This window comes from Rhea americana, unplaced genomic scaffold, assembly GCF_003343005.1.
Source record: "Rhea americana isolate MKP2758 unplaced genomic scaffold, rheAme1 scaffold_65, whole genome shotgun sequence".
Lineage (NCBI taxonomy): Eukaryota > Metazoa > Chordata > Aves > Rheiformes > Rheidae > Rhea > Rhea americana.
The window spans coordinates 737,631-751,019 of record NW_028186812.1 but is presented as its reverse complement, the minus strand read 5'-3'; the positions used below and the strand labels follow the sequence as shown (position 1 = coordinate 751,019).

Below are 13,389 nucleotides of genomic sequence, written 5' to 3'. Positions count from 1 at the left end.
ACAAGAAGCTTACCAAACTGTTACGCCCTGCATAAAGGCCTGTGTTGCAAGGGGAAAGGCATTCCAAGCCATATCTTTTAGGTAAATTGGGTGTAAGCGGGCTGTTTCTTTGGAGCAAATTCATCAATTTTCTTTCCACATCAGAACAAAAAGAATCCACATTCTATAAAGAAGAACAGATGCAATTCAGTAACAGTTGTTTTTAGAATTACAAAAGTAATATATGCTTGCAAACAAAGTTTTTGGAACCAAATTTCTCATCATAATTCTGCCAGAACTTTATTCTATGGGTAACCAACAATTTAGAAGACTGCCTCACTTTCAGGGGTGGGAAGGGGAGGGAGGGAAGTCAACTATACCTTCCTGATACTGTAAACAAGAAACATCTCCTCTGAACCTAAACCTGTTTTTCAGTATGAAGTGAGAAGACATGACCAGATGCACTACTTAGCTACAAAATTAAAAAATTAAAAAAAWTTTTTGACAGCCAATTGGTTAATGAACATGTTCAACTGAGCAAGTTAGTAAACTTTAAAAAGGATAGAGCCAAAGTGTCTATGGCAGATTTCCCCATTGACAGCTCCACTAATTTTTGTTAGCCAGAGAAGATTAAGGCACATCTTGATGACAGTACTGTTGAGGGANAAAAAAAAAAAAAAAAAAAAAAAAGCAGAAGCATTCAGTAAGAGATTTGGAAAGTTGTCCATGAAAAGTATATGTAACATCTTACTCCAAGTCCCACAAAATCTCCCCAAAAGTCAACATTACACACGTTACTTACGCTACAAGTTATTAATACTAACAGATTCTTTGATGAAGAATATAACACAGCAATAACTAAAATTAACTGTTGAACTAAAAATTCACAGGTTTACCTCTATTGCACTTCTCAGTTCGTTAAATTTCTCTTGAAGATAGTTTTCCTTTGGACTGGCAGAGAATACAGAAAGATCACCAGCCAAGAGCATAGGAATTTCTGATCTGAATTCAGATTGCCACTGAAGGTTGCTTGCAGAAATGAACGAACCACAGACAACTATATCTTCGATAGCAAGGTGTCTAAGATCTGTCCAGATCTTTATTGCCACTAGATTATAGTTTTCGTCAGACAAGTACACCAAAGAAGTGAAACCTAAAAACAAGGAAAAATTTGAATTAAATTGTAAACCTTTAAATAAAGGTCCATAAATGCAAATTGCAGTAATAAGAAGAAATCGTATGTCTTGAACGAGTTCTAATTGATAAATATAACAGTGCAGCCTATCTGCATGGTAACAGATGTTTGATGCTTCATTTATATTCTACACTAGCTCCCTACTGATTACTGAGACTAGTTCAAAGTCTGTTTTAAGTAGCAAAATTCTTACAGTGTTTTACTTTTTTATGCAAAAGATTCATCAGTCTGTCTCTGCCCGTGAGCATCAATGGCTGTGCTTCCCTAGTTTCATGATATTTTACACAAGAGGAGCTCACGTACATGCAACAACTTCTACAATGCCTAAAGTAAAAGCTTCTCTTGAGCTTGGATTTTCCCACTCTAAAGCAGTTCCTGAACAAATAAGGGAAGACATTTTTTATTTAGGGAAATCAAAAAAAATATTTGCTAGCATGTCATGGTGACGGGCTGTATTAGCAGGTTTTGACACATCTCCTGAACAATACCAAGGTCATCTAGAATTTTGAAATAATAAGTTTTAGTACTTACTCAATGGAAAGATATGAATGTGGTCTACAACATACCTGTTTTGCCAACAGAAACTACAAGTCCCACTAAATCAACTTCAGCATGTGGTGGCTGAAAAGAAGGATCCAATAAACTTGTGAATGTCAGAGCCTTTCTAGGAAAGAAAATCTGTGACAGCATCTCTTGAGAGACCTGAAAATACACGTTTTAAATATTTACAGTATACTGTCATGCAGACTTATGCTTTTTAAATCATGATACATCTTCATGAAGTTAAAGCACTTACTGGTAATTGTAGATACTGAGTCCTCTTTGTTGCTGTTAACTGTATTTTAGCTGGGTCTGATCTTCCTTTGGACTGCAATGCTGATAGTTGGTAGATTCTGTACCGACTTCCTTCCTTTAGCAGAGAACAGACATCTAGCAGTGGACGCCAGATACTCAGTATCACTCCTAAAAATATCAAGTTAAGATATCTTCAGTGTACAATACTACTGTAAAGGCTTCTTAAACAAAAGAAAATAAATCCATAGCACTTCCTCTACCTAAAGAACTTAAATCAAAACCAAATACAACCATAAAATTTGATATGCAAGTTAGAACACTGTTAGGAAGCTCTTTTCAAATCTATATATTATGTTGAGCTGTTATCATGTGCAAATTAGTTACTTACACATCTCCAAGACTAACCGTTATGTTTTTCTTGCTTTCTGTAGTCTACCACACATAATTTCCATACAGCAGAGACATCCCTTTTGGAACAACCATGTTCTTCCTGTTCTGCAGACTCTACTGCCTTCTTGAATTCTGCCTGTATCTGAGCTTGCCTTTTATCATTCATCATCTGCCTGTGAGCATTCAAGGCTTTTAACTGGTCTTCACTGAGATATCCCTGTAACCAAGTGAAAAAGTATTCAGTATCTTTTCTTATTAATAATAATGAAAAAAACACCTCAAGTTTTTACACAGCCTCTTTTCCAAGTATTCTTCTATTACAAATAATTTATCATTCAACTGATATACTACTAGGACTTGAAATGATTCTGTGTTAACACAGTGGGGTCACTAGTCTTAATTAGAATCATAGAATCATAGAATTGGTAAGGTTGGAAGGGACCTCTGGAGATCATCTAGTCCAACCCTCAAACAAGTGGCCCATACAGGGGTCGAACCCACGACCTTGGCATTATTAGCACCACACTCTAGCCAATTCAGCTAAACCTAACCCCAAACTGAGACTACTAAGCACCATGTGAATACTAGTATTATATTATATGAGAAATTTTCTGAAGAACTTATAACTAAGATGAATATTTAGTATAAAAGGCATACTTATATATTAGAAGGTCTATGAGAAGGAAAAAAAAAAAAAAAAAGAGATGCACTCCTCTCAGCTGGCTGCTCTCTTGAGCCGAGACAGTAATTTATGCATCAGGAGTGTTAATTTTCTTACCAAGCCTTCAAGATCCAGATGCCTTTACATGTAGCATAAGATATGAATAATACTTTGATTAAAGAAAGTCACAGCTATAGAGTTTTACTGCAGTCAAGGACCCTGATCTTGCAACAGATAAGGCACATATTTAGTTTATAACAACTGGTAGGGACTAATCACTTTGATCTAATTAAGAAAGATATAAACACTTAAAAATTGAGATTGAATTAGAAGAGGGAATAACGGAAAGTATAATCATTCTACTACTTCACTGAACAGCATACAAGAAAAATGTATGCAACTCTAAAGACTTAACAGAAATATTTAGTTTTGTCTATGTAAGACAAAGTAATAAAATAAATAATATTAACTCATAACTGCACTATATTCTGGATTTGTTATATCAAGAGAGAATAAGCTATTCTTTTTTGCAATTCAAGAAATTACTTGGCATTTTAACAAGCCTTCATTCAAATATTTTTCAAATTCTTTATTCTAACTTACTTAGCAATAAGCATACTGTAGGAAATCCTAAAAGAAGGCAAAATATGTATCACAGAATTGTTGACGTTGGAAGGGACCTCTAGAGATCATGTAGTCCAATCCCCCTGCTCAAGCAGGGTCACCTAGAACACTTTGCACAGGGTTGCATCCAGGCAGGTTTTGAATATCTCCAGAAACGGAGATTCCACAGCCTCTCTGGGCAACCTGTGCCAGTGCTTTGTCATCCTCACAGTAAACCTAAGTTTTTCCTCATATTCAGACAGAACTTCCTGTGTTTCAGGTTGTGCCCATTGCCTCTTGTGCTCTCACTGGGCACCACTCCCTTCAGATATTTATAGACATTGGTAAAGATCCCCCCCTCAGTCTTCTCTTCCCCAGGCTAAACAGGCCCAGCTCTCGCAGCCGTTCCTCATAGGGCAGATGCTCCAGCCCTCTGATCATCTTCGTAATCCTATGCTGGACTCTCTCCAGTAGCTCCATGTCTCTTGTATGGGGGAGCCCAGAATTGGGCCCAGTGCTCCAGATGAGACCTCATCAGGGCTGAGTAGAGGGGCAGGATCACCTCCCTCGGCCTGCTGTCAACACTCTTCCTAATGCACCCTAGGAGACCATTGGCTCTCTTGAGTGCAAGAATACRTTGCTGGCTCACAGTTGACTTCTTATCCACCAGGACTCCCAGGTCCTTCTCTGCAGAGCTCCTTTCCAGCAGGTCAGCCCCTAGCCTGTACTGGGGCATGGAGTTATTCCTCCCTAAGAGCAGGACTTGCACTTGCCTTTGCTGAATTCATGACATTCCTCTGCCCAACTCTCCAGCCTGTCCAGGTCTCTCTGAATGGCAGCACAGCCATCTGAGCTATCAGTCACTCCTCTTAGTTTTGTATCATCAGCAAACTTGCTAAGGGTGCACTCTGTTCCTTCATTCAGGTCATTGATGAAGAGGCTGAATAATACTGGACCCAGTACTGACTTCTCAGGGACATCGCCAGCTTCAGGCCTCCAACTAGACTCTGTGCTGCTGAGCACACCCCCCTGAGCTCTGCCTTTCAGCCAGTTCTCAATCCACCTCATTGTCCACTCATCTAACCCACACTTCCTGAGCTTACCTAGGAGGATGTCATGGAAGGCAGTGTCAAAAGCCTTTCTGAAGTCAAGGTACACAATGTCTACTGCTCTGCCCTCGCTTACCCAGCCAGTCATTCCATCCTTGAAGGCTATGAGATTGGTTAAGCAGGATTTCCGCTTGGTGAATCCATTCTGATGACTCCTGATCACCTTCTTTTCCTCCACATGCTTCAAGGTGACATCTAGGTGCTCTATCAGCTTTCCAGGGACGGAAGTGAGGCTGACTAGCCTGTAGTTCACTGGGTCCTCCTTCTTGCCCCTTTTTGAAGGCTGGAGTGACATTGGCTTTCTTCCAGGCCTCAGGAACCTCTCCTGTTCTCCATGACCTTTCAAAGATGATGGAGAGTGGCCTTGCTATAACATCCACCAGCCCCCTAACCCCTCCGGGTACATCCCATTGGGGCCAATGGATTTGTGGGTGTCATGTTGCCTAAATGATCTCTAAAAGTGATCTTCCTCGACCAAAGAGAAGTCTTYGTTTCTCCAGACTTTCTCTCATCTCCAAAATCTGGGATTCCTAAGGGCTGCCCTTAGCAGTGAAGACTGAAGCAAAGGCAGCATTCAGTAACTCTGCCTTCTCTGTATCCTTTGTCACCAGGGCATCCACCCCCATTCAGCAGCAGGCCCACACTTACCSCAGTCTTCMTTTTGCCACTGATTTATTTGAAGAAGCCCTTCTTGTCCTTGACATCCCTTGCCAGATTTAATTCCAAATGGACCTTAGCCTTTCTTGTCGCATCCCTGCATATTCTGACAACATTCCTATATTCCTCTCAAGTGGCCTGTTCCTTTTTTCCCACATTCTGCATGTTTTCTTTTTGAGTTGTGCAGGAACTCCTTGCTCATCCAATGCAAGTCTCCTGCCCACCTTTGCCCAACTTCTTTCTCCTTGGGATGCACCACTCAAGCTTGGAGGAAGTGATGCTTGAATATCAACCAGCTCTCTTGGACCTCCCTTCTAGGGTCCTAACCCATGGAATTCTTCCATACAGGTCTCTGAAGAGTCCAAAGTCCGCTCTCTTGAAGTGTGGGGTTGCAATCCTACTTATTGCCTTGCTTCCTCCATGCAGGATCCTGAACTCCACCATCTCATGGTCACTGCAGCCAAGGCTTCCCTTAACCTTCGCACCCCCAACCAGTCCTTCTTTGTTGGTTAGGACATGGTCCAGCAGCACACCTTGCCTCGTTGGCTCCTCCACCACCTGTGTCAAAATGTTATTGCTCTACAGGAACATCCTGGACCGCACCTAGCTGTGTTGTCCTTCCAGCAGATAGCAGGGTGGTTGAAATCCCCCTACGAGAACCAGGGCCTGTGATCATGAGCCTACTTCCAGCTGCCTGTAGAAGGCCTCATCTACTTCCTCTTCTTGGTTAGGTGGTCTATAGTAGACACCCACAATAGCATCACCCATGTTAGCCTGTCCTTTAATCCTTACCCGTAAGCTCTTGACTCACTCTTCATCGACTCCTAGGCGGAGCTCAATACATTCCAGTTGCTCTCTCACATAAAAGAGCAACTCCACCACCTCGCCTTTCTGGCCTGTCTTTCCTAAAAAACACAGTCATCCATGACAGCATTCCAGCCACATGAGCTATCCCACCATGTCTCTGTAACTGCAATGAGGTCATGACCCTGTGACTGCACACAGATCTCTAATAGTTCCTGCTTATTCCCCATGCTGTGTGTATTGGTGTACAGGCATTTCAGAGAGGTAATCGAGCATGCAGGTTTCCCAGGAGGGGCGCAAGAGAATCTTCCATAGTCTTCTCCCATATGTACTTCCCTGGCTGCATGTACGCACTGGTGGCATCCTGATTTGATCCACAGTTTGCTGACTACCTTGTCTCTGTAACTCTCCCCTTCCCCCATGTTTACTAGTGTAAAGCCCTCCTTACCAGGTTGGCCAGCCTGTTGGCAGACACACACGTGCCCTGCTTAGTGAGATGGACCTCATCTCTCCCCATCAGTTGTCGATCTTCAGAGAGGGTCCCCTGGTCAGAGAAACCAAAACCCTGTTGCCAACAYGAGTGGTGTGGCCAGCTGTTCACTTGGAAAATCCATATACTCCTCCCCTCATTCTTGCTCCTCACTGGCAAGGTTGAGGGGTAAATCACCTGGGCTCCCAGACTCTTGACCATCATCCCCAGAGCTCTGAAATCCTGTTTAATGGTTTCCGGTTTGTCCTTGGTATCATTAGTGCCCACAAGGAAGAGCGGCAGAAGGTAATAGTCCAACATGTGGACAAGCCTTAGCAGTCTTTCCATGACATCTCATATTCAATCTCCTGGCAGGCAACAACCCTCTCTAGATGAGAGGTCTGGTTGGCAGATAGATGCCTCTGTCCCCTGCAGCAGGGAGTCACCCACAATAATCACTCGCTGCTTCTTCCAAGTGTTCCCACRTGGGACAGGGTCTGTCAGCATAGTTGCTTCCCTTGAAGCCATGCCCAGCTTCTCCTTAGCCTGGAGGGCACTGAACCTGTTCCTCAATTGCAAGTCTTCAGGAGGAGTAAGGGCCTTTCTCCTTCTATGAGAAGCTACCAGTTTCCAGTCTTCTACAGTGTTATGATGTACAATTTCACAGGGCACAGCACCCCCTCTAACTCCACTGCCATGGGGGAGTTGGAACTCCTGGAGCTGTATGGTCTCCGAAAACACCTATCTCTTGCTCATTTTCTCGGATGTTAGACAGTCTACTGACTTCTTCTCACAACTCCTTTACCTGACAACACAACTCAACAGCACACCTTTTGCAGGAGAGCTGTCTGTCAGCCCAGGCCTCATGGAGTGCCTCAAGCACTCCCTGCAGCCTGAAACCTGCAGGGCTGCATCTACTCTCAGAGCATGTCTGGGTCAAAGGTTCTCACACAGCTGATGCAGCATCTCCAATGGCTACTGGGGAATGTGCTCTGTGGCATATCATGACCATATCTGAGGAAGTGAATGCTACTAGAATTGGAAACGAAGGTGCCTTCTTGCATCCTTCTGGGTGAACTGCTGTGCCAACTACTGCACCTGTTCATTGCCTCTGCATGTTCATTAGCTGCACTCTAATATTGTAATTTAATGGTCGATTTTAGCAGCAGATACTAAATTGGAAATAATTCCATCAACATTTCTAAATTAGCCCAGCAAAATCTACAATTACCTCCATATAGCCAGGATCAGATGCATTCTGAATTGCTTCATAAAGTTCTGCACCATCTTGCAAACTGTGGATTTGCTTTCTTGTGACCATGCGTGATCTCAGCACTCTTCTGCTAGTTCTCTCTATTAAAAAAAAGTTGATACTGCCATTACATTTTAAAAATAAAGGAAAAATATATATAAGAAGCATAGTAGTATTTAGGCCTTGTCCAAATAAAAATACAAACTGCTACTCTACAGGAATTCATTTTCTGGACAATGCTAGTGGAAAAAATATCATATTCATTTAAATGCAACGTAGACTAGAATATCATGCAAATTTAGGAGAAGGTTTTATGAAAACGTGGACTAGTTCTGAGACTTGTCTAACTCCTCAATGACCCAGTTCAGTGTGCTAACTCAACAGAAAAGTAATGCTACAAACCAGGCAATAGTTTTCTATCAGCTTATCAAGCAAATATCAGAGCCTTCACTTTGGAGAGGGTGGGGGACTTGACGAGCTGCTATGAAACAACACTTGACCATCTGATCTGTATGTCTGTCACTTCCTCCTCCTCTCATACAACAAGAGGTGACTGCACACTGTTGTGGACCCACTGGTGAGTCCCCATCATCACACACACACACCCTCCTTTCCTTAGGACACAAACTAAAATGCAAGTTAACTTTATTCCATTAAAGGGATAGAACACTAATCATTAGGTAAATCAGTTTTGCTGCTAGCATTTTGGTGAATGCTCTCAGCATAGCAGACTTCAAATAGTAGGCTCCAGTACTGATTAATTTACCAATCATGAACCAAAGCAGTGAGGTAACTGATACGTGGAAGGTCATATCAAGGAAGTCTAGAGTTACAAACCAATCTTTGATTTGTAAAAATACACATTTCTAGTGCAGCAGTGAGCTTAATGAGGTTGTAGCAAACAGCAGTCAACTGCAGCATTTGTAGCAACAACAAACCTGAAACTACTACTAGAAATTACTGGCAAGGCTGTGCAGTGTAATCCCATTGACCACAATCCCATGATGATTTGTTAGGAAAGATATCAAGTGTTCAGTAACTTGGCGCTCACATCTACTGAGATAGTCCCTAAGCAGTGCCGACCTCTAGAACAAGCTTGACAGCRTCAAATCTTTGAAGAGGATGGAATTAGGAATATTGTAGCCCTGTAGCACCTTCCTGAGCATTACCTCAATAGTAACTTTTAGTAGCCTGGCTACCAGCAAGTTTGTAGAGTCTTAGAGATAGCCTCAAAGCCAAGCAAGTAAGCATATAGTTGTTTTACACTGGAAGGTCTTAATACATAGAAAGTAAGTATTGAACACCACAAACACGAACACCTCAATTCCATCCCTCCCTTCCATTTTCCTCTTCCCTAATGTCAGAGAGGATTTTGTTAGATTGTTTTAAATTATTCCATACCTGCAAAAACAAAACACCAAACACACACAAACAAACAACCCTCACGTTTTTGTATTTTTGTGTTCTCATTGCATGTTTTGAAGCAATGAAAGCTTTACCTTCATCCTTTTGAAATTCTGCTTGGATTTTGGCAAACAGTGCTTCCAGTTTCTTTTGCTGATCCTCTGCATGCTTGGCAGCTTCTCTTTCTTCAGCTCGGCTGTTACGAAACACGTATGAGCCAGCTGACGTCTTCTCCACCCACTGAAATAAAAATATTCAAACAAAAATCAAATTTCTTTAAACTCATTCGACTTCCTTCTAATACTGACTGTTAAGCAAAAATGCTTTGAAAGCTGATTATTATATAATACTTTCAGTATTATATATAAAAGACAAAACCCCACTGCCTTGGTAGGTAAATCTAGATAAAGATTTACAGACAGAATAGAGCAGTTGAAGTGAAGCCTACATATAACAACTGAAAAAAAGAATCATAGTTTATCATAATAGTTATCAATGATGTAATTTAGAAGATACCTGAATCCCTCTTGTAGATATATTTAGATAAAAAATATTAAACTCAATGGTGGAAAAAATACCAGAACTGCATTCTACCCAATTTATCTCTCTTTCAACTGTACAGTCTACATTAATATGCTGGATTAGATGCTGTAAAGGAACTACAGTGCTGCTCTGTCATTGCCATTAAACTTTTTCTGCTTGAAGTGTTTTCATAGGTTTATAGCCTCATCCACAGCTCTGTCAGAACTGTTTTGCTTGATGCCTTAAGTGCATGGTTTGAAGAGATAGGTGAGCAAAACAAAGAGGCCACTGCTGCTGAAAGCGATAGTCTTCAGCCCCTTCCCTTGCTCTTTGCTCTGCAGGCTTGTCCCCTGCCTTGCACTGGCTTTAGTGCTATCTGACCCTCACTAGAGCATGTTAGTTTGCTACTCCAATAAAAAGCAGTTTGCTTCTTTGCTAATTTAGTTTTATTTTGGTTTAGTGAACTAAATTAGCTAAGCAAGGGGGTCAGGAGAGCTCCAGATTTAGCATAAAGAAACAGCAAGACAGTATAGCCAGGAGCAAGATGAAGAGGGGATGAAGGACTGATCCTTCAGAAGCAGTGAACTGTTGAAATAGGCCCTGCCTGTCTCATTAAATGCATGCTTTATTATTTCCTCTGCTATACACAGTATGATACCTCAAATTAGGGTTACTGTGGGTCAAAGACCACTTAACTCTTCAGGTAAAAAGGAGACAGATAACCTAGGTCTTCCAATCATTTTGATCTGTTTGGGATGTTTGAGCAAGATTTTCCATGTTTCAGGAAAAGAAAAAAAAAAAGCCTACATCAGCAAGTTGATCTCTTGAGGAGATAAAATACAAAGCACCACTTATTCCCCCAGCCTTAAAGCCATTTACTGCGATGAGGCTAAAGATTACAGTCTCCTTTCTGTGACCTAAATAAATGTTAGTTCTATCAGGGAGTCCACATAAGGAGTGTTGCAGTTTCCTCCATTGAAATAGTGATCTAAATATCAAAATAATGACCCAAACAAATATTGATACTATCTTTGTAGAATTCATGCCACATTGACCAACATGTAAATAACAGTTTAGAAAACAAATGCTAAGGAAATTAAAAACTCTACACGTACATGCCAAATGTAACATACTCTGGGAAAAGTTATCAAAATATGAATGTTGTACCCTGATTACACTGATAACATTAAGTTAACTAACTACCACAGAAAACATTTTAAAAACCTTTTTTTTCCTTGTAGTTAGGTCTGTTATAAAAGGCAAGTACATAATAATTGAATTGTATTTTCAGTAATAGTATAAATAATAGAAATTACACAATATAACCAGTTATACTCAAGAAAAATTATTCTAACAAATAGTTCTAAATATTTAAATTATTTGCATGGATATTGTATGCTATGAATAGGGCAAATTGGGTTGGACATTTCATGCTATAACACAGAATCAGTAAGGTTGGAAGGGACCTCTGGAGATCATCTAGTCCAACCAAAGATTTCCTGGTGCTGGTTCCACTGGGGCTTGAACCCAGGACTTCAGTGTGTAAAGCAGATGTGATAACCACTATACTATCCCTCTACCCTATTTGGACAAGTTAGATCTAACGGAATCTATTAGATTTATAAAATACTTGTACCATACCTGAATAGGATAAGTTCTTTGAACAACTACATCAACACACCCCACTGCACCACCTTCACTGTAAAGTGATGACAAAGGCAAAGGAAAAGGTCTGGGATCCCGATGAAATCCAAGCTTTGCATGCCATCGTGCACATCGAGTACTGTTTGCTGAAATCTGAATAAGTTCAATGCTGAATGAAAAACTGTCACTGATAAGTCAAGAAGACAACCAACAAACTAGAGGGAAGAATATTTTTACACTAAAGATTTCTTATTCCTGCACCTGAACATACTACATCCTCATTGCAGGATTTCTTTTCATATTCAAAAATGTATCTTAGGCAGGTGTTAATATTTTGATAAGTTAAACTTCTCTAAGAAATGAATATCCATGAAATGTAAGCCATTGCTTTATTCTAGCATAGAAAAATCTGAAACTTTACACAGCACTTTACTGTCCCCAGACAAGTCAATCCCCACTCCCAAGTTCATCCTTTCTCAGACTTTCTCTCCATTCTTCCTCAGGCTTCTATATAGTCTATGAAGGATAGATACTTTTTGTAACTTGGCGTTTCACCAGCTTAAGGATTTGGAGCTGACAAAACATGCAACAGATATCTTGACAGATTTTTTTTTCTTTTTTTGTGTGCCATAAACTTCTCTTCCTACTCTATTGAATAGTGGCAACTGCCCTGTGTCATATTTTAGCAATCTGGATATTAAACTGACAACACTTTTGTCTGACCATAGAACTCCATCTGGTTTACAGTATTGCCCAAGTAAATATCATCCATCACATCTCTCATATATATCCAACCAAGCTGAACTAATAATTCATTTTACCTTTAGCATAAGCGAATCTGGTGCTTCCAGTGGTGTACATCCATCCTGAGAGCCAATAAGTTCTGCTCCATGTACAATGATCTTCTGACCAACAGTCAGTCGCCTTCTATGCAAGAATGCTTTGAGAGGCGGATCCACCAGAGTTCTAATCCCATACCAGCCATCAGTAACTTCAATTATCGCTGCTTCTTTTTTACTTTCCGTACTCTTATTATTACTGCTAGGAGATACAATGGTATTCAGTGATATGATTTTAGCAATACACAGTATGAGTGTTTTACCTGCTGTATCATCTTTCTCCATTATTTTTTTGATTGCTGATCGTTTACTTCTATCAACTTCCAAATCATATCTACAAGAAAAAAGAACCCATGACATACTGTTAAAACATAGAAAATCCAACACAATTGCTTTCCTTTAAAAGGATAGTAGCAATCAATTGCTAAATCAAATACAGGCTTTAACATCATTGCAGCAAAGTGAAGCTTATAAAATTTTAGCAAATAAAATGCAATACATTTAATATTGATATAAGTAAGCTCAACAACATAAGCATTCAAATAAATAATGTAGATGTACTTATTTTTTAATACTATAAACAGAAAGCATATAGTATCACAAACTACAACTCCATACCTATATTTTAATTGCAACAACACTGTTTCTGGTGTCAAACATCTGTTAGCAAATTCATGTGGAAAAGACACTTCCATGGCTGCCAACTTCCACACAATCCACCTATAGTGATTGTAAACCCACGCCTCTGTTATTAGCTTGGGATCCACACCAGGAGTATCACAGAGGGCTCTGCAAATGAATTATTAATAAATTAATCTGAAATCCAGTCTAAGTTTTTACTTTAACATGTTTTTCCCTAGCATTGCATTCAGTATATCTACATAGGCAACAATAACAAAAACTACTACTGTGAAAACTGGAAGATTACTTTCTASGCAAGGCTGCTATTCAAATGGACCTGAACAGGCTGGAGAAATGTGCTAAACAGGAATCTCAAAAATTAAGAAAAGCAAATTTTTGCACCTAGGATGGAATAACCTCGCGTTAACAGTAACAGGCTGGGGTT

At 40.3% G+C, this 13,389-nt stretch overlaps 1 protein-coding gene across 1 annotated transcript in view; it reads right to left on the bottom strand.

Annotated features, from left to right (window-relative positions):
* The window catches only part of BRCA2 (BRCA2 DNA repair associated), a 42,422-nt gene that overhangs the window by 1,892 nt on the left and 27,141 nt on the right, over nt 1-13,389 (bottom strand). Inside the window, exons 17-26 of the mRNA XM_085320699.1 lie at nt 12,942-13,112; nt 12,306-12,657; nt 11,482-11,637; nt 9,414-9,558; nt 7,894-8,015; nt 2,375-2,576; nt 1,971-2,137; nt 1,741-1,876; nt 876-1,132; nt 14-163 (exon numbers count right to left, since the gene is read on the bottom strand). Of these exons, the coding sequence (XP_085176825.1) occupies nt 14-163; nt 876-1,132; nt 1,741-1,876; nt 1,971-2,137; nt 2,375-2,576; nt 7,894-8,015; nt 9,414-9,558; nt 11,482-11,637; nt 12,306-12,657; nt 12,942-13,112 (1,858 nt within the window). The remainder of the gene's footprint in view (nt 1-13; nt 164-875; nt 1,133-1,740; nt 1,877-1,970; nt 2,138-2,374; nt 2,577-7,893; nt 8,016-9,413; nt 9,559-11,481; nt 11,638-12,305; nt 12,658-12,941; nt 13,113-13,389) is intronic.